General features: G+C 31.4%; 1 protein-coding gene across 4 annotated transcripts in view; it reads right to left on the reverse strand.

Moving 5' to 3' along the window:
* LOC138935194 (uncharacterized) overlaps positions 1 to 23,570 on the reverse strand; it is a 106,382-nt gene that overhangs the window by 62,686 nt on the left and 20,126 nt on the right. For 2 of the 4 annotated variants that reach the window (XM_070299625.1, XM_070299624.1), the window contains exon 2: positions 14,925 to 14,965. The exons of the other annotated variants lie outside the window; for them this stretch is intronic. In XM_070299625.1, coding sequence (XP_070155726.1) covers positions 14,925 to 14,951 — 27 coding nt within the window. In that variant the 5' untranslated portion in view covers positions 14,952 to 14,965. The remainder of the gene's footprint in view (positions 1 to 14,924; positions 14,966 to 23,570) is intronic. 4 annotated transcript variants of the gene reach the window in all.

Raw genomic sequence — 23,570 nt, forward strand, 5'->3', positions numbered from 1 at the left:
GAAAGTCAAAAATAAGCTCTTGTAATTTTCACTTAACATAATACAAATTGCATTTTGCTGTCAGAAGCAGCAAAATACACTTGGCTTTTATAAGCATAAATTGTACGAGTCGCGTATATTTTCTACTTTCAGATATTTTATAGAAGAAAATATTAGACGTTTTCTTTTTATTTCAAATGTATCTAATTTTTTTTTTTCCCCCCATATAAAAGAATATTCGATATTATATGTTTCAAATATTAAAGTCTTTATCTGAACTCTTTGTCAAGAAGATCTTGGTATTTCTCTTTTCAAAAACTAAAATCTTACTTCATGCAAGACAATGCGGTGTTTTTCGCTTCAAATATCAAATGTTTCAGTTTCGATTTTCTAGAATCACTACGTATTATCGTTTTCTTAGATCAGTTATCTAATCTTTTTTCCGATAAGCTATAAAAGAACATGTAGTATTTCTTTTAATCATTTCTATTCTATCTGCGTTCTTCTTCTTAGATTTGAAAGAATTGTATTTTTCAATTAAAAGAAATACTTTATTTTCAATTTAATTTTGCAGTTTCCTTCATACATGATTTCTTCCAAATAATTATATTTAAATAAAAAAATTGTATGATGTAGAAGAGAACGAAGAATATTTTTGCCAATATTTGTATTTCTTATCTTTATGTAATTTGCAAAGCATCTTACATATCTACAGGGACTCGAATTTTTCGTGATAATAACTACCATTACATGTTGCAACCGTAATCTATCAAGCCGAATTTAGGTCCAGGCAAAACGAAATTATTTATCGTCATTTAGATCGTATCCGTCAAAAGACCTTGGCGGAAATATTGCGTGTGCTAAATTTTATCCAGGGAGGGTGCCAATCGCGATTCTCACATATTAATCAAAGAATTTTCTGCGGAGGGATATTTCTTTCTTCACTATCAGACAGCTAAGAGTTAGCGCTGTATCTCACTCTTAATCCTCTCCTCTCGCTCTTGTAATAAAATTTATACATTTAATAAATCTATTAAATGCATGAAATGTACAATGATTTCTAGAGATTAAAATAATAAGACAATAATTTTGAGATATTCTAATTAGACTATAAAAAAGTTAATCTAAAATTGATTAAATTATTTTATTTGACGAAAAAAATATTATTATATAAAATACGATATAAAAATACAGTATCGAAAATTTTTAAATAAATAGATCTTTTGCGTTGCTTTTATTCATCATAAAGAATCAACAAAATCATGGAAGTTTTGAGGAATCTGTTGAAAGATTTTCATTAAACATTTATAAATTCTCCCAGTACAGCAGAAATTTATTGCCATTCGAGGGTGACAAAGCGTAAGGTTTTCACGAAAATTGTTTTTTGTGATTTTGTACGTACAAGATGATCTTCAGACCCTATGCACAGTTGTATCTCATCTTTCTGGGATATTGGATTTTCTAAGATCGCACGAAAGGACCATATGGTCAGTCAGACATTTCGCACGCAATCATCCAAGTATCGTGTATTAAACGAGAGACACGGTAGTGTCTCGCGCCAAGTCATGCGCAGCAATAGCAAGGCACTTCGGGTATCTATACGCGAGTCGACTAGTCCAGAATATCTCAATTATCGTTTTTATCAATAACTAAACCAATTATATTTTTAATAGATTTAATCGATAGCTTGAGTCTGAATTATATAATAAAAGTGTTTTTATTTTTTTTTTTTTACAGATATACAGGGATGAGAGAAAACCGACAACCCGCGGCCGCAATTGCACCCTAATTCTCTCGAGCAGCTTAATTAACCCAATATCCATCGATGCTTATTTTTATTGACTTCACAATTAACGTTGAATTGCTCTCACAACGCAAATCGTAATATTGTGGCCACTTTGTGTTGCCACGTTTCCGCTTTCTTGCTATCACCTACGATTTACAAAGGGAGTTTTCCAAGGGGGTTAAGGAAAAGAGATCTTTATCGTTCTAAATTCAGTATAATTTTATCTAATACGATACGGCGATAACTGTAAAGCATTTGTCAAGAATCGATTAAGCGAATAATCGACTAAAGAAGGCTGACTTTCTAGAAAGTTATAGCAAAGATTTAATCGTGCAAACAATGTTGCTTCTTAAAAAATTTGAATATCTTTAAAAGATGTTAGAAAAATTGTCATGCCTTTTAAAAATAGTCAGCGAAACGAACGCGAATGTTTCCTGACATATAAAACAAACCTAACGATTCTAACACAATTTGTCAAAAAAGGTTGCTTTGTTGTGCTATGCTATTTATCTTTTTGATAACTGGATCAGGAAGAGGAAAGTTGTGGGACTTCCAACAGTAATAGTTAACAGAACAACATCATATGTCAAAGCCACAAATATTTCATTAAATGATCCGTCGTAAAGTTCTTGACGCTGTCTCTCAGTTCGGAAGAGCACTTTGAGGGGACTAGCAGAATTTCATTAATCAACCGCCGATAATGGCGGTGACGTGTCAAACAATGGTCAGCTTGGCATTAACCACGCCCCGATCAGAATCTCGCAATTACTCCTCACGCTTTCCTAATTAACCTAGATTAAAAATGCGCCAATATGTGATCGTTATCGATTAACAAGTGAATAAACAATGAAAGTATGAAAGTCGTATTTCTTAAAGAAAAAAAAAACTATATTCATATATTAATCTTTTTATGTAAAATAATATTTTAGATTTTAGATTAAAGTGATCATATTTAAATCATTTATTTTATATAAATAGTTTTATAGCTTGGTTTCAAAAGTCAACGTCAGTTTCAACGTCAAAGCACGTTTCACGTGGCAAGATTTGACAAGGACTCTTTTAAAATCATTCGCAGAAATTATTTTTTCTGCATAAGAGAAAAATTTGAATCCGCAAATTAAATGTGTATTAAACAAGGTGATTAATATCGATGAGGTATCATGAAGAACATGCTGAACGAGTTAAGAAAACCGATGTTCGGATTTAAGCTGGCGTTGCAGATTTGCGTCTCTGGATCACGTCCAAAAATAAGTTCGCATGAACGACCACCAGGGAGATTTTATAACGTCATTTATTTATCAAACGCCGAGCACGGAATCACCAATCAAACCTCGCGTCGCGATCGCAAACTACAAGTATATTATCGCGTTTTCGCATAAGTTTCAGAAAATAAATATTTTTTTCCGTTACATAAAGTAAACAATATGTTGTTTCAAGATTGTAGAGTTCATAGCTAATAATATATATTATTAATCCCGCCCCCTCCCCTCCCCACCCACCGTAGATGATACGTTTATTAGCTCATCTGAGCGTTGATCTTGAGTCGACTAGCCTTACTCATTCGCGGTCATCTTCGAATTTAATTCACGCAACTTTGATTTCAATTCAGATAACATCGAGAACTTTGCTACAGATATTTAATAACGTTAATGAAATATTTGTGGCTTTGACATACGCAACTATCAAGCCTTTAATTTTCGAGTATTCGATTTACCAGATAGAGAGTAGGTAAATGTTGAGAATTAAACAATAATTTTGCAGCGTAACGTGAAAAAAATTGGGGAGATTGACTTATAATGTCCAATTTGCGGCTTAATTATTTTTTAATAGAATAGCCAACTATTTCGCTTAACTTAAAGTATTTTCTTTCTATCTTATAACGGAAAGATTGTGGAAAGTATGCCGAGAGCTTTAAAACAGATAATTCGTATATACGGCAGCTTTTGACAAACGGCGTCAGGAATAGAGGTCGAAAGGAACGGAATGATATACTTGTCCATTTGTAAAGACATTGCAAATTGCTTTATCTGCTACTGAGCAAACGTCTTCCTGTATTCGCATTGTAACCACCCACGCCCGTCCACCGTATCAACATCAACGTGCCTCTTTACGCGATGAATTTATTGTATGTCCTCAAGCCTGCGCTTTAAGAGGATTTGTCGCTTCGTGCTTATACATTGTGCGATTATAATTCCCTATGTACGAACTAATGCAAGGATCCTTCCGTGTGGACGCGACGAGATACGAATGAAAATAAATATTTCTATAAAGTTTCCGCGTAATGAAAAGTTAAGTTTACTTTCATGAATGTTTTAACAGATCTGACAGATCTCAATTTTTAAAAATTAACTTTAATAACTTTAATTTTTTTGTGAAAAAGTATATGTAATAATAAAATTACGAGACAGTTTCTTCTTCTTCTTCTTCTTTTTTTCGAAAAATTTATCCTTTATAATTAACGTCCTTTCGTAAATAGCAAATTTGAACAATGTAACATATTTTCGAGCGGCAAAATCAATTTTATGAGCGTATTAAGAAGCGATGTCGCGATTCACAAGGACATTAAACATGCTCGTATCGCTGTAGTTATCAGCCTACCTGTTGAAGCAGCCTAATGGGAACGATCGAACAGCAGATTGTGGCTGTGCGAGATTATGATAAATCCCGAGTTATGAACAAAGTTTGTGCGAGTGTCAAAGTCAGATCTATCTATTCCTTTTATGCGAAAGCATTTTATTACGACGTTAATTAATTAATAATAATGAAAAATAATATTAATTTTCTATCGCATCTTTATAAACAGCAGATGCAGCAGTTGAATTAAAGTGCGACTGATTCATAATGCATGTGTAATGCTAAATAATTTAAATCAATGTCAAAATTTCTTATATACCTTGCGAAACACGCATTTCATGACATTTCTCTCTGACAGAGATACGTTAAATATAGCCGCAAGACAAAAAGTAAGATGGAAAAGAAATACAAATACAGCTCCTGAACCATAATAATTAAAAGACGTAGAAGCAAATATTCTTTCCATTTTCTTTCGATATTATACGTTAGGAAAAATGCATTTTTATTCTATAGATTATTTTATACTATATTATTTCGTAATGTAAATAAAAATATCTATAATGTTATAAAGTTAAAAGAAGAATATCACAATTAAGAGTAAAAATCGATAAACGAAAAGATATTGTAAGATCGTAAAAATAAATTATTAGATTAAATTGTCAAGTTTATATCTTTTGCAGATTAACTTTGCGAAACAGAATAAAATTTAAACAATTTTCATCTACAGCTGCAAATATGCGTGAGAGAGATTTCTTTCAAATCTACTTTACAAGTTTTGGGAGTAAAATATAAAGTACAATTTTGCTTCTACATTCCTCGTTTGTCACAAGAGTATCTTTATTTTTATGCAAAATAAATATCGGAAATCGGGTGCGACAATTCGTCCACAGCTCATCACATGTCAATTTGCTGATACGAAGCGTCGCATTATCTTAGCGGGGTTACAATCGATAATAATTCGACGTATCGTCGTGTCGTCCTTTGGCAAATTCGATCGAATTTGAACGGTTGAAACATTAATCGGATAAATTAAAGAGGCGAGATCGATTAGCGTTCGATGACGAGACGAAAATCGATGATCACGACAATCTCTCGATCTCTCGCGCGCGCGAACTTTCGTTAGCGCGTATTCTCGCATGCTCGACCGAGAGAGCACTCGACCCATTGATTTTGAGACGAGAAGGAACTGGCAGTCGGAGGAGAGAGAGAGGAAGAGGTCGAGGAATAGGGTGGAAATGGGCGCGGGAGACGAAGAACGGCGGGACAGACGACGCCAGCACTTTTGGAACACGCAGACACGGTGGCGAAGGCCAGACTGCACCACCCTACTAGAATCGATACGTCAATCGTCCCTATGGATGGCACAGAAACGATGGCGAAGCGAGTAGGGAGTGAAAGATGAGAGAGGAGAGAGAGAGAGAGAAAGAGGGAAAGAGGGAAAGAGATAGAGAAAGGGGGAAAAAAGGATGGATAGAGAGATAGACGAAGGAACGAGGCCGAGGCAAGCGAGACAAGAGTAGTATAGCGAATTCAATGAAGTAGATATGGTATAGTAAATATGTCCAGACAAATAATCCCTGAAGAAAAAATTTGATAAATTTCTCTTCTTAGAAAAAAAGCAAAAGGATTTTATACCGTATGGATAAAAAAGAATTTTCCTAGTAATCTCCTTCCTATCCCACATCTTATTCTACATATATATCTGAAATATATTATATATATTCAATACATTTTAATAATTTATAATCGCAAAATCATCTCCAGATGAAAATAAAAAAAATAATTTGATTTATCACTCACCGGTACGCAACGGTGGGGTTACAGAGCACAATGTTGATCTGTAAAATACAAATGTATCCAAATTATATATATAAAGTATATTCAAAATAATTAATATTTTAAAAGATAATTGTTTTGCGCAATTAAATATCTTATTCGCCTCTGAAATAGATTAGATAGATTTAATAAAAAAAATTTATACATATAACATTCAAAGCATATTGTTTTTATATACGAATTTCTACGAAATATATACGCGGTAAACAAGAATTTAATTAATTTAATAAATTAAATATATAAATAAGGTAAATAAAAAAATCTTAAACAATATGAAAATAATTTTATATTACAGGACACACACACCGAAATATTACTTATGACAAATATATTTTATAAAACTTGGAAAGATAAATAAAATAAATTTAGAATATTTTATATACAAATTAATATTACACGATAATGTAAAATTAATATCGCGGAACTAAACGAATAATGAAAATTTCACAGATAATAAATAAGAGATTAAATAAATAATATATTACTCACTTTACAATCGTGCTTCGTCATTGTCTGATGCCTCCCCGGGCCTCCTCCTCCTCTCCTGTCTATTGTTTGCTAATTTTTAATGGTACTCATGATACGTTCACTCGCAAAAACCGGTGAAACTTCACAAAAAAGGTAACACATCTCCGATTTTATTTCTATTTAAATATGTTCTGGTGTAATATATTTCACTCCCAAATTATCGTATAGTGACACGAAAGCTGTTAACGAACTGCGAAAAATAGATGAAACACATTATTGACAAAACATCCATGATCGTATACCTATCCAGTAAATGTAAACAAACACTTTTTCGTCTGCTCTACAACAAATACAACGTAAACTTTACTTTTCCTAATATTATTTTATAATACCTGAGAAAAAACATTAAAGCTATGAAATTTCAATTTGTAATATCTCCTAAACCAATGTCTTGTCCCCCATTTATTTCTTACGGAGAATTACTCAGAAAAACCTCCCTTACAACGTATTTAAGTAGCGATTAAATCAGAAGTGTGTTACCTTTTATGCAGTTTTACCTTAAAACCGATTAATTATGATCTTGTATAGGCACTAATCAGCAGAATACAAGCGATTGCGTGTCATTTTCCCCGATATTAAATCTTACGCGATATGTATTTTATTTATTATTTTGCGACAGAAAAATAAGGTAAATCTACGATATGCTAAGCACTTGAGAATCGCACGATTTCACGAAATATTCGCAAGGCCAAATACCGTGCGACGAGAGATTCCTTACTATCGCGGAAATATTACTCGCCACGAAATTGATGCGTATACGGAATGTTCTGTCTCTTGAATATTAAATTATTTATTAATAAACAGTTGACGTATATACACGGAAAAAAAAATGCTGTTGCTTCAATTAAATTCTACGTCACAAGCTGCCGTGTTCATTCAACGATATTTTTATTGGACCAAATATCTGGATTATTAAGACAACTATCCGGACATTTGGTTCAATAAAAATATCATTGAATGAACTATGTATGTGTTTGTGGCAGCCCGTGACGTAGACTTTGATTGAAGCAACAGCATTTTTTTTTCCCCGTGTATTACTATATTCTCGAATCCCCCTTTATATTAATATATATCGCAATAAAATAATAATTTATAATTTTTATTCTCTATCTTCTTGAAACATATATACAATAAATCGCGCAAAATATCTACTCTGATAAATAGTCGTCTCGCCAGAGTAAAAATTATCGATCGCGTGAGTTGATTATTCGCGTGATTCGATAATCGCTAATTGTAATAATTATATGAAATAATTGCGTTTAATATCTTCTTGTCGCGATCGTAGTTTGCGAGATAAAGTGACGATACGAAGGGATTATTACAATTAGAGATTATCGGGTTACACGAATAATTAATTCACGCGATTAATGATATAAGGCGATAGCTATTTAGCAAAGCAGATATTTCATGCTATTTATATATTTCGATTCAATTCAAAACGAATAGAGAATTGCAATTATAAATTGTCGTTTCGTTATCATATTTATGAAAGATAATTGTTTCTTTGCACGTGAATTCGAATATATTTTACATTGCGCTTTAAATTTTTCGTCGATTTAAATGTAATTTACTTATCATTTTCGGATTAAAAAACGCTCGGAAACAAGCAAATCGCAAATCGCGTCAAACAACAAAAAAGCGTAATATATCGATCGTTTAATAATTAAATTCATAAAACAGATTATATTGTATAAATAATTGTAACTAAATACGTATTTAATTAAAAGCGTTCTTTTTAACAATCGAAAAATTTTTAAACGTCGAAATTTTCCTACACGCGCACGCGTTTCATACATGTTAAATAATCGTAGTTGTAGGTAAGTGTATATTAATCTAACACGTTTAAACAAATTAAACATCGCGTACGTTTAATGTATCGATAAAATGCCGCGCAAAGTACTGCGCATTCATCTGTATTCTGCCGATTAATCCCAATTAATCATATTTTCGCGAGTGAGTGTAACGTGAGTGCCATCAAGAAGCAGCAAAGGATAGACGGAAGATGGAGAAAAGGTCTGTAAAGACATCGAATGACGACAGAGAGTAATCGCAAAGTGAGTACTTTATATAACTTATTTAATCTCTTATTTGTTATTTGTAAAATTAATTGCTCGTTTATCTCAGTGATAATCCATTTTTACATCATCGTGTAATATAATGCATATAAAATACAATATATTTTTGATTTTTCTTGAATACTTAAAATATTTAAACAATTAATACATTACGCAATATAAATATACAAATAAAATATTTCGACATTGTTGAAAATTTATTATTTGAATTATTTATATAAGAATTAGATTCTTATTTATTACATTTCATAGAAATTTATATTTAAAAAAATTCTCTTTTTGAAAATTACACAAATTTCTTTATTAAATATCTATTTAAAGAACAAGTAAAAAATATAACTGTCCAAAATAATCACTTTTTAAAATGTTAATTATTTCGAACGTTGCGTTAATAATTTGGATACATTTGTGTTTTACAAATCAATGTTGCGTACTGCAATTCCATCGTTGAGCATCGTAGCGCTAACAAGTCCTAATCATCTTTCATTTTTATCTAGGGACAATAAAAGAGAAAAATTTCGCGAATATTATAAAATGTAAATTTGTTTGATTATCTTTGTTCATCGAGTAATGAGAATGGGGTTAGTTGTACCGTCCGAAAATTGGTAAAAAGTTTGGCGTATATAGGTCGAGAAAAACAATGTGTGCTTCTTACAGGAACGAAATGACCGAGATAACTCGAGATAGATGATATATTTTGAAGATGTCATTCGCACATAGAACAATAGCATTTTTCGATACAATGCATGTATCGAAGCGAATATGTAAAGTGTACTAGGTACGTATTTTCTTTCAGCTGTAGATTCTCCGTCTTATCCCTATGTTATTAGAGATAACATTATATAAAGATATGAAAAAAATTGTAAAAAATATTGTAAAAAATATTATCTCGTATAATTGTAAATTTTTACAACGGAGCAAAGGTAGCAAATATTCTGTTTCAAACAGTTCTAACATGAATTGAAGCTCAAGATTTCTCGTCTATATACACAACTCATTCGTTATAAGAGAGGAAAATCAAAGCGTGGGCGGAAAAGGAGGCGAAAGACACGTACCGGCTTCTGTTACAACGGATATTAAACTCGGGACTCTTTTGTGTATCGAATCGAGATGTACACGATAGTTACGTACAAATGCGTTTATTCGATTATAGACCAAAGTGGAGGGAAGATAAATGAGGAAATGAGACGTTCTCTAGCAAAGAGGACGTAGGACAAAGTAAGTTAATAAAAATACTATAGAATTTTCATTATTTTTTTCTAAACTAACTAGAAGATACAAATATTGAAATAAACAAATATTTTGATAATAAAACCATCTCTTCTCTCGGCATCAATTTTCACTAATTTAAAAAAAAAAAATAGTTATAACGATTTGTAAAATTGGCAGATTGTTTACGAGATGCAGCTGTTTAATTAACACAAATTTTTTAGCATACATATTTCTAAATATTATTTAAAAGTAAATAAAAATATATCGCAGAGAGAGAGAGAGAGAGAGAGAGAGAGAGAGAGAGAAAAGAATTTAATTAATGTGAGTACTTTGATAAAAATATATATGGAATTGTTGACATATTGCACAAAAAATAAAGAAGCACCGCGTTTTTAGCAAAGCTAAAAGTTCATGATCATGACCAGTTTAATTTACGAGCATTCGTATTTTTCTTGATACGATCTTTATTTCATGCGTATTATTTTTTTTTTCATTTGTGAGGGATTGGACCTTTCCGAGTACTTGATTCACTTGACGATAAAGAACGTGTGTACGTATGTTCACGTATTCGCTTATGACTCTTGCATTAGACGATTGGCAAGCACATAGATCCAGTCAGAGATCTAGCAGTGCTATTATCCGAAATTCTTTTACGGTCAAAAATAGGCGCTCATAAATTACGCCGGCAATTTACGATCGAGTCTGTCTCTACGTAATGCTTGCATTTGTGCTCGTAGAAACGCTATTTTGGATCGTGAAACTCCTCGTTTCTCGCTCCATGTTCGACGTGAGGTTTTTATATCTTAGTTGTGATGTACTAATTACTAATAACTAATTACTAATAACATAATTACTCAGTCAGACGCAGTACATTGCCGTAACTCAAAAGAATATTTTCAAAAGAATATTTTGATGATTTTCAAAGATGTAAAATATAAATCGTAAATATATTTAAAGATTAAATATTATTTTACTTAAATATTATTTTTCAACTCTTTTTCATGTTTATAATATTTAATTCAATTATAAAAATTAATATAACGTATGTGGTTCTCACATATTTTATATTCTATCGCGTTATCACAATTTGTTCTGTTTGCAAATCAAGTTCATAATAGAGAGAAATAAAAATTCTGAATTATTTTACATTAAAGAAAATAATGTGAAATCTTAAAGATTCTTTTTAGTTGCTCTACTTTCTTCTCTAAACATAGACTAAATAAAAAGCATTTATATAACTGCAATACTCGAAATCGGTTAAAGTTCTAGGGATACTTTTAGAAATATGTGATATGTATATGTATATATATATAGGGCGAGGGCAAATAAAATCATATGATAAATTCATAAGTTAGTACAAGATAATCAAAGAAATAAAATGCACAAGGTTTCTCACGTAATTACATCGTAAACATAGAAGAGAGTTAATTAAACTTTTGTCTCTTCATTTTTCTAAAATATTTGCACCTCTCTTCATATTTTCCATCCGGCTTATCGTAGTAATTTGTAATTATTACAGCTACTATTATTAATCGCAACACTTCGAAATGAAATTAAATAAAGCAACATCTATTTATGATCTGAATCAGTTTTTTTTGATAACTACAATAGTAAACTTTTTTATTGCGATTACAAAATAATTATCTCTTGACAAACAAGAAAATAAAAAAATTAAACAACAAGGCAGTCAGATAAACTATCGGTCTCATGTAAACTAAACTGAATAAAATATTGGGCAATAACATTAATTACATAGTGCAATATATTGACAAATTGCAGAATAAATGTTGAAATTGATTGATTGGTAATATTAATTTATATATTATTCACATACACACATACACAATATAATCGTTCAATATATTTCACATATTACTTAATGATATTAATCGTGTACTTTACTTTTGATTCTAGTGGAAGTAAAATTTAACGCTCGGCTTATTCTTGAAAAAAAAAATTAGATAAAAAATTAGATTGTAGAGATTTTTAATAATGCTGATAGAAATATATCATATTATACTCGAATAAAATCTTCCATAACTATCGGCACGCGACTCTAAAATTACTTGGCATTATTTGGCGACAAACTATCTTGATCGTGTATTCGTGATGATTATTATGATTCGGTAGACGTACAAGAATGCATTGTTATCATCGTGAGTTTACGAATGGAATAATCGAGCTTACACGACTCTCGCCACGAATTGCGCTTTGCGTGAAATATCTTCGTTTCGTATCGGAAAGACGCAAAGCTATGCTACGTGCACTCAGATTTGTACAAAAGAGAACGCTTCCCCTCTCTCTTTCTCATCTTCCGTTCTTTTCATACTTTGCGAACTATACATAGTATCACTTTCGTGTGTTTCCTCTTTCAGTAAACCTGAGACAGATACGCTTTACGAAAAGAAATGCATTTTCTGCACGTCGCGTCGGTTTTGCGAGATATGAAAAAGCGTTTTGCATCGTTGAATATCTACGTAGAATTTTTCGCATTGTGTTCTTTGAATAAATTGTAACATATACGATCAATCAAGTACGATTATCAAGTCACGATATTAAATTATTGTAAAATGTATTCGTACGGAATAAAGTTATTCTATGTTATTCACTCCTCGAAACCACCAGAGATTTTCAATTTTTCAAAGTTTCTGTCTCTTTTCTTGTCTCGCATGACATGGACTCTTATCCGGTCGCGCACGTATCTCGATGCTCTTGGAAATGGAAGATTACAACCGGCGGATCACGACCGTAAATTCACTCCCCTGTCAGTGCTCGCGGTAGCCACATTAAGCGCTATTCCCATAGCATTAAGAATTTTATTACCGTAGTAACGTAAGTTATTTCTCTGGTGCAACGTGCGAAAATCGGACGCCGACTACACAGATAGACTGCGAATAAAATACTCTATATTCGCAATTTAACACATGCTTCGCGTAAAATCGTAATGACCTTCAATCCAGAAAATATTGTCATTAATCATATCGGAATATGAAGAGAAAACTTTTATTTCCATAATGTATGATTAATATAATATATTCGTGACTAACGATTCAATTTTGATAAATGAATGTAGCATATTCGTAAAGAATATTTTATACTATTCAATGACGAAATAAGAATGTGGAAAATATTCCTAGACAATGTAGAATTCTAAAATATCTTTTCTAAATTTAATTTCCGGAAAGAGAGTAATTCCGCTCTGCTGTACATGCAAGTTAATAAATCTTAGCTTTTTCTAAAGGATAATAATATTTAATTTTTATTTTCATGTCGTTTTTCACAGACAAAAAATTTATATTGAAAACTAGACACACAGATGCTACATCCCGAATCCGAAACTAATTTAATCCGCGATGCAACGTGAGTCAGCTGTTAGTAGCGATCCAAGTAGTATAGCACTATCGTGTGTCAGACGCTAATGCCTCGTGCTCGCGCGCGAAATGGAATGTCGGAATCCTCGCCAGCGAAAGTAATTTCGTCTCTTGATTAATTTCTCGGCATAACCCAAAAAACATTTTCTCCGTACAATTTTCTGATATATCCCTTCTCCTCTTCCTCTCATTGACAAAAAAAAAAAAAGCTAACGCGAATATGTCTGCGAATATATTTGTGCAAAAATTGTAAAATAGAAAAATTGCTTTTTTCAATCTAGATCATAAAATTTTAGTTTAGAAAAAAGAGATTCTCTCATTCTCTCAAAATATCGTTAATGATATAATCTCTCATTAAAACTTTTCTCCTGAGATAAAAATATTATATAAAATGTGTAAATATTATATGACAATTTTATGTCCTAAAATAAGCGGATGACATTTTTTTGCCTTAGATACTTTGACTAATTTAGAATCTTTTTCCTTGACAAAGAAATTTATTTTAAGCTTTTCTATATTTTTATAGTATATATATTCACATTTTAAAAATATTAATTTAACAATCTGAAGAGAAAATTCTCGTCAAATGCCATGAGAGAATATCAGTTAACATATCCTTTAAATGCCATTACTTTTTCTTTCTCTTTTCATAAAAAAAATATCAAAAAATTAAAATTCAAATTAAATTTCATCAAAATAAAATCCACTTAAAATTTTATCTTAAAAATATAGAATTTATTATGTATTTATGCTATGTAAAGCTTAAAAGATATTCGCAAAAGTTTTCCTCTTTATTTTCTCCAATTGTTTGTCAAACATGTTAACATCTCAATATTTTCAAATTCTTTATAAAAAATATTTCCCGACATAATTTAGCCATATTGAATGTTCCACATGATTACAGAATATGCGATAGAAAGCAATTTGTAAACAGAACAAGTTTAGTCACAAGGTTTGTGCATTCTCAATGTTCTCATGAATATAGGTAAGCATTTCCGCAACTGACGCAAGCACGATAAGGGCATTCCACATCGCGAATCTCTAATTAAATGGCATCAGCTCGGCTCAGTCTTGACGAAATGTGATAAGCTAAGTTTCTATCATTTCTATGAAATTAATTAGAGATCTGCATCGTTTTAATTCATCTTATAATTAGTAATTCGTCGAGAGCGAATATTGGCACTTTCACGGCAACGGATAGTTAACATAACATTGTTAAAATCTAATTTTAACTCTACTGAGATAAAAGCAACAATAATAAAGGATTCAAGAAATGATATAACTTCCTGTATTTTTACTAAAGAAAAAGTTGTTAATTGTTGTTCAATTAATGCGAAGACGTTATTGTGATAAAAGTAGGATAATTTGTGCACGTATGTTTGTGCGCTAAATCGTATTTTTGCAAAACCAGTGCGATTGTGTGTTTGATAGATGTGTTCCTTTTTTTTTTTTTTTTTCAAAAAAGATCCATCTATTATAAATTATGTGCAGTAGAGAGATATGCAATATAATTACGTGCTGTGTTCTCGGCACTTCATTCGCACATGATATATGTATACTTACAGAAGTAAAGCATTTGAAGAACAGCATGATGGGTTGCACTCCTGAAATTTGTGAATTCACAACTGAGTATTCGACAAATAACGCACACCCACATACACACACACAAAACGCATCGAAAATATCTATAAATCATACCGATCTGTTTTCTTAGATAACGACATTAATGGCAAACTATCCGTTAGAAGAAATAAATTTTTTCGATAATATTTGACAATGATTAATATAACGCTTTTAATAATAACACAGTTATCTCGCTCGTTAATAATAGGGAAATGAATACACCCAATAATCGATCAATCATTGAATCGTTGCGTAGAATCTTATTCGTTATATGTATATGTCCGATGTTGAAAAAGATATAAAAATGTTATCGTTACAATTAATAAAAGAATGATCCGGTTTTAATCTGTTTTTAAGAAACATTTAGATTTAGAAAATTGAAAGATTCATAATTCTACACGCACGCTTCTTAACTGTTTTCTTTTCTTCATTTGTTTTTATTGCACAAGTTTTATGTAATACTTATTGTAACATCTATTAAATTTTTTTAAAGAAAAACAGATACGTAGGCATGAATGATATTAACGAATAAAGGCGTGCGGATTCTCCGATCGGAAGGAAGGAACTGTGTCCGCTTAAACAGTTAAGCCTCCAAGTAGATGTTTATATCGAAGACGTTAATGGACTATTAAAGGTGTTTACAACCTTCACAGAAGGAATTATTTATTCGTATCTACGTCGATCTGGAAACAGACAGTTATTCGTTACCTTAACATTTACCAAAGCGAATAATTACCGAAATTTATCACTCGCGACAATAATTTTTTATTACACGATACGTATATCAACGTCTTACAATCCAAACAAAATTTTATATTAATCTATTGATAACTGGCACTTGAAATTTTTCATCGATGTCTTTATTTGAAGAACAAAAAATGCCGAGATTTTCATTTCATATATATTCTAATTAATATGAAAAAAGCGCTAAAGATTCTTCAAAAATTCAACAAACTATTTTTACAGGAATCACGAATAAGATTGAAAAAATATAAGTTAGAATATGTGAAAAACATCGCACAATATAAACTATCCGACGATATTCCAATAACTAACTCGAAAATTATTTATCGCGCATAATTACGGCAGAATTGAATTTACATAAATAAGCTATAATTTAAGATTTTTAAAACACGTCAACAAATCTAATTGCTTGATATTAATCTGTAACTTTTAAAGGCTTACAAAAACAATTTAAAAATATGAAATTCTTTACATCGCGATTATGATTTTTAATCGGTTGAGCCTTCCTAAAGTTTCCCTAATTTTAAAGTAAATAAAATCCAATAATTTGCTTGCGTCTCCTCTCCCAAAAGGTTCTCCCGTTGCGTCTTTCCCCTACGTCAAAATGATGTCGCGCAAATATTTTCCGAGACGTCGAAAAGAGACGTTTTTTCGAACGGTAGATACCCGACGTAATATCCTGGGGATCGAGATATTTTCTAAAGGAGCTGACGAATGATGTTCTAATTTACGAGATGAGATGTTTATATCAAACTGTCCCGTATATGTTCATTAAGAACTATTTTAATATCTGGCCGTAGTAGCCATCAAGATTTAACTTAATGACTACAATCGTCGCGTAAACAAGAATTTAAGCAATAAACATTGACACGACGATATAACTTTACGCCATAAACATGTTCGGGAAACATATTTCATATCGCACTGTACGTACTGTATGGGGATTCGCGTTTTAATAATATTTAGATGCGGAAAAGCCGATTATCCTTTTATATTTATTCGAATTATGTATAAAATAATACAGAAAAATTACATAGAAAAATTTTTAAACAAAAATAAGTAAAGGATTTAGATTTAAACATAATTTTCCTGATAATAATTAGTTTGATGATTATAATATTTTGTATCACATTCCTCGATAATTTAGGACGCATTTAGAGGTTTAAAGCCAATAAGCAATACGAAAAAAAGCGGCAAAAAGTCTGTATCAAGCGAGACGTCTCGAGAGACTGATGACTACGTTGGATTTTATTGTAGCTTGTTTACGCCGAATAGAACGAGGCTGAATAGAATCTACGATACAGCTTTGAGATACAAAGGTCCTCGCGCCTCTGTATTCAACATCTCTACTTATTACGGCACCGGGTCACCGTCATCTACACAATAATGAGATAGGAACCACTTAACTATGCATACGTGCTTAAGGGTTTCCTCGGCTCCATCTCTTCTCGTAGTTACTATTTAAGTGTTGAACTCTAAAATCTTTGTGTTTGATGTTTTAGAAACTGCTACAGAGAAATGTAATCTTAGCGATAATTGTGAAAATGCCTCGAAATATCACAAATATGAGAGAATAAAGAATTAATTACATAGTTTATATTATTAAACGAGAGAAATTTTGATACTTAATTCTTTCGCTAAATTAACATAATGTAGGTATCATTACATTAAAATGTAAAGTAATGTAATATCGTAATGAGACTTTACTCGACATCATTATCTTATTTTATTACGAAGATGTAGCTCTTTTGGATAATGCAATCTTCGGATCGAGGATACCTCGGTAATGTTCGACATGGAACAGGTCAAAATCCTGCAACGATAGTTTAGCCGTGAGTCAGCACGATTCTCAAGTATACGAAGTCTCTTTCGCAACGGAAACCACAATTGCCGTGAGATTCGGAGCGTTCTAAAATTCCAATCATGCTTGCATTCACGACCCGATAAATTACGGTCAGGTCATGTCCCCGACATTGGCAGTATCCAGCTGACAACATACAACCGAAGATATTCTTAACTGTAAAAGGCAATGGGGGGGCAAGTTTTCCCGATGAAACTTGAATAAAATTTCGGTAAAATATTGCTGTTATATAAAATATATCCGAGATATTAATGTAGGAAGTTTTATATTTTAAATTAACATTAAAATATAAAAAGTAATATTCGTGCGTCAATATTTAAAAGTTAAAAACATATATCAGAATAGAATTCTTCGATATTCTGTCTTCGATTCTGTAGAATATCGAAAAAATTATAAATCTTGATTTTTTTTTTTTAATTCCTTCATCTTTAATTAAGCGTCGAATAAGATTATTCGAAAGATATATAATTGCGTCACTTTCTATAATCATTGTGATAAATGGTTACATATGTGTTTAATTAATAATACGCAACACGCGCTTCTCTTTTAAACGATGTAACGGGAGAAAGATTTTAAACTAGACATACATCAAAAACATAAGATATACTGCATGCTATTGTACAACTAATTAAAATATTTGACGTACGGAATGATGAGCTGACTGGCGAATTACCCTTCAAATTATTATACTATTTTAGAATATAACACAAAGAAATATCCCATATTATTTATGTGTAACAGAGATACGAGCAAACTTCCATTTTAACGAACGATTAAAGTTGTTCGAGTTTACTCCGTAAAATGTGTAACGCGTTCGCGTATGTTCGAGCTGCGAAAGTATTGTCGCAGGTCGAGAGAATTTTCACCATAATGGATTTAAACGATTAACGTAGTTATCTTACACTCGGAGTGGACATTTCGCGTGAGAGATTGCATATCATCGTTTCGAACTAATCGCATTCGTCAAAGAATTGCGATCACATGTGAACCTTTTCGGCTTTTAACGTTTCACAAATCCCATATGAATCTCATCCATAAAAAATCTTATCAGTTTTCGAAATCACGATTTCGGCGAATACACATAAAAACTTTTTCTTTCATTCGTTTTCACTGATGGAGAAAAGTTACAATATCAAGGGCCAAAATAAATCACGCGTACAAGATGCTCCACTTTCACCGCATTACGATTTAAACGATACGCGTAAAGTTGATCTTCTTTTTAAGTATGAAAAGAAAACTTTTTTAAGTCAATCCCATAAAAAAAAAAAAAAAAAAGTCGCGCTTATTATCCTAATTATATATTTATTTCAATTAATTCACACTCTAAAGTGTTTCTTTATCAAAAATTTAATGGTAGTTATATACATAAATACAGAGTTAAATAATTTTACATTCGAACATTTATCGTATCGTTAAAGTATCTGAAAAATCTATTTTTCATAATATATGAGTAAATATTTTACGTATTATTTCCCTATTATCGTTCAATGTCAAACGTGGGGGTCAATACGAATGATCGACGAAATTGGACAGGTGAGATATGACTGTCGGTTATATTGAAATTTTGCTTTGATAACTATCAAGTGCAATTTCCAATAGATTTGACAAATTGTATCGTTTTGACAATTTTTGACAAAATTTAATTTCGAGCTAAACAACGAAAATAAAGTTTTATATTATTACCGTTTTTACAAGAATCAATTATCAGACTATTAAAAATAGCTATTATACTATATAATATTTACACAAATTTTAAAGAAACTTATTTTATTGCTTATATTTATCTATAAATATATATTAGTAAAAAAAAAAAAATGTGAGTAATTAATTATTATGATACAAAATAATAGAAATATAATTTAAAGAAAAATAATTAATATTATCAGGAAGAAATTATTATTTATACATAATATAATATTGATGATCACATAGCAGTTTAGTCTTGTAAAGATGATTATTATGATTGTTAAAATATTCATTATAATATAATATAATATTTATATATTTATATATAATATATTTATTAAAATATTTTTTTCCCTCTTTTCGTACAGATTATATAAAATGTCGCAATATATTTCGTTGAAAAATTGTCAAGCTTATAATTTTCTAATCTGGTTTAATTAAAGTTAAATACACGGATTGGTAATCAATTCAACAAAACGTATCGCGTTAAGCTTGAATTGTAAATTAATTGATATTGTGTTTAGCATAATTATCAAAGTCGCGACACCAATTCATTAGCCCTAATAATGTACGTGTCCCAATTGAGGTCATTTTAATTATATTAATAGCAGTGAGTGCAATATTATGTTTTGCTCATACGGTCCATTAATATAATGTGCATGCAATAAACGCGAAATGCTACGAAGCTACTCGTTGCATCTAATCTTTGCGTGTCATCGAGCTGTTTACTTAAGTAGCAATTTAAATGGCAACGAGATACATCGCCGATGCTTACTCGTTACACGGTAACGAGCAATTATCGAACCGTAAAAAAAAAAAAAAGCAATTAAAGTAATTCGCAATGTTATCATGATTCGATTATGCGATTACTATCTATTGCCGTGGCTAGCTATGTAAATTGAAATTAAACTCATTGTGCATTCGACACATTAGAAGGTTACTCTAGTACGCCTATCGGATACGGCGTTGTAATTAAAACGTCCCTAGTGATTAATGAGACGATTACGTGCGCGAGCGTGTGCTTTTTCTTTTGCCTTTCTCTCTTTTTCTTTCTCCCTTTCGTCTTTTTTATCTTAAGCAGCTTTGGTATATTTAATGAAGTAACTCTTTTAAAAATATATCTAATTATGGCGAGTGATATACCGAAAGTTAATTATTTCCAATGTTGCTAATTTAACAATCAATAATTATGTAGAAGGAAAGAGTTCATACTTTTTAATTTGTAATGTATTTAATTCCCTTACTATCTCACATACATATACAATATATAGTAAGAAAATTAATGAAGAAATGCTCTTGCCAACGCATTCTTACGCGAGATATCCAACAAATAAAAAATTCAGAATCGATGCACTTTGCGACAGTTTGCAAGTAAGCGAAACACGGTTCGACGTAGTCATCAATTATTAAGATTTCGTCGTGACCCTCTTATACGGTCGTTTCTGAAGGGAGGATAAAACGAGCAAAATCTGTTCTATCGATGCATCAATCTTGACCTCTTTAGGAATTATATTCGCGATACAATTTTATCAGTGGGAGCATTATCGTGACCTATATTTGAGAGAGAATGACCTGCCAGGATCAAAATATTAGTCAAAATCGAGTCATGAAAATTATTGATCTGGGCAGATCTGAATTAGGATATAGATACATATAGATTGTAAATTAATTAATAAAATTATTTTTATATCAACTGTTTCTAAAAATAGTAAAACAAGAAAGACTAATGCCAAAGACATTCCTTTTAATTAAATCTCTTTAAAAATACGTCAGAATTTAAGAATTAAATAAATAAAATCTGTGACATTAAAAAACGCGGCAGCTTTTGTCGTCGCGACAGTGCAATCATGAGACAATCAAATAAACGATTTGATCTCGAAAATCTGTCGTCATAGACATTGGGCTACAGCAATTGATAAATTTGACGGGATCGAATCACGTCAATGCACGCTGATACGAGATTCGTCAAATGTTTGATGGCAGCAGTCATAAAAGGGAAATTGTCGCCGATACCGTCACTGCGGGATCCGCAATTACAACAATGTTACATTCGTCGAGTACCCCGATGGGTTTTTTCATTAATCGATTACTTGTCTAATATTCAAAAATTCTCTAGCGTGTTAATTTCTCTTTTAAATTAATTATTATAAATCAAGAATACAAAAATCACATTACATAATAATTTTCAAATCTACATTTTATTTATAATACATTTGCTTAATATATCATTATACTATATACGTACACACATAATATAAGTTTCCGATAAAATCTTAGAAATCGTGTTTCGATTTAAAATTTGAAAAGTTGTTATATTACAATGCATTTAATGCGTCGCAAAGTTGTAGTGATGCAATTTCGCTGCGTTTTACACAGCCGCCTGTATTTTATGAATAAAAGCCCGTTGTAGTAAACCCGCAACTACCTTACGCTCGCGTCTAAAAGCAAGAGAATGGAGAACCGTTTATTCTTATCTAGCCAGCGTACCGAGTAATTAGCTACTGCAGTTCCGGTCGAGGAAACGGTTCATTACTTCCGTGCTACGTAATTTCGCGTACCGTAAGAAAGTGCATTTCGACCAATGCGGATTATACTCGTTTTCTATTTAGCTTGTATAAAGCCAACACGTACTTATGACAGCACCCACTTTGTCTCTCAAGCGATGTCAAGCTAAATAAACGAGACATGTAAATTACATGTATCTGTGTCTACATTCTGTTTACGTTCGTGATTGTATCTCGTTAAATATTTGCAACGTTTAGAGAATACTGTTGTTATAATTTACCGTTAAAATTCATCATGAAGATTTTCCTGTTAAATCCTTGAACATTATTCGAGAAAAAACTTTTGTTTTATTTTCTATGAGATAATATTTTGTGTCCTGTTTTCATATGTTTTTTGTCATTTCGCTATTAACTTTATTATTACGATTAGATTGATATCTTATTTTTTAAATTTATATTGTATAATTTTCTTTTTAGAAAAGAAATATAAACTGTAATAGAAAATATTGTGTATCGCATTATCGTTAGATTTTACCGTAGTAACACACCTCTAATTTTATCGCCAATAAATATGTTGTAGGGGAGATTCATCTGAATAATTTCCCGCAAGAAATTTATAGGGGAAGGTATCGGTTTAAGAGATATAACAAATTAAAGTTTCATAATTTTAATGCTTCTTCTACAATATTATAAAATAAAGAAAATTAAAGTTTGTTTACGTTGTATCTGTGTAGAGCAGACGTGGAAAAAGTGTTGGTTTACATTTACGTAAGTAAATACACGATAGGCATACACTCATGGATACTTTATCAATTAAAGTGTTTCATCTATTTCTCGCAATCCGTTAATAACTTTCAACCTGTCACTATTCAAATTTGTGAGTCTTGTTTAAAAAAATATTATTTATCGAATGCGCGGAGGAGAGAGCAAAAAACTCTCTCCCTGCATCCCTACCCCGAAAGAAATGTAACGTAACTCAACCCAACTTTACTTTTCGAACTGAAAATAGATTTGGGTTAGGTTATATCTTCCGGAAGTGAAGCCCTCTCCCGTAGGGGGCTGGGGGAGGGGGAGGGTGGAACCCATCGTGTCCACGCAATAATTAATTCTCTCGTATCGTTGTTTCGGTCAAGAATAATGTCTCATTTCAGAATTCAAGCATCCTCGATGCGACATGCGCACTTATCTCTACAAAATCTGTCTGACGATAAACAAGTAAAACGAAATAAATTTCTTGGCCATTTTCCCGCTTCGTGTTTTTAACACGGAGATATTGAGGTATCGTAATGTTTCAGTAATAAACAAAACACGAAATTAAAAACAAATATTTTCGTAAGCTAAGTTTCAGGATTGAAAAAAAAAAAAAAAATAGAACATTATGTTTTAATTAATTTCAAATGGATTGAACTTTAACAAAATTTTAATTTAAATATATATTGCATATTTTTAAATATCTTTTGTTAATTATTAAAAATATAATTTTTGATTCACACAAAAATTATAAACGGGTTTATTTAAAGGCAAAGAATATACATGATTTGGATCACATTTTTAATAATCACGAGCATATATTTGCATTGTGACTTTTTTCTCGTTTAAAAATTTTATCCCTACAAATCGCATAATAGAAAGTATTCAGATATTTTCGTTTGAAACTATCACTGGAGATGTAAACGCATTGCGAACGAGCATCGTTATGAAACGAGGAGAGTAATTTTGAAACAAATCATACTCATATTCCGCGGTGTTCTGAACGACGCGATCGATACCGTGGATAAGCTGAAGAAGATG

The sequence above is a fragment of the Polyergus mexicanus genome, unplaced genomic scaffold (assembly GCF_030449975.1).
Source record: "Polyergus mexicanus isolate NDT 795.1 unplaced genomic scaffold, iyPolMexi1.0 SCAF_7, whole genome shotgun sequence".
Classification (NCBI taxonomy): domain Eukaryota; kingdom Metazoa; phylum Arthropoda; class Insecta; order Hymenoptera; family Formicidae; genus Polyergus; species Polyergus mexicanus.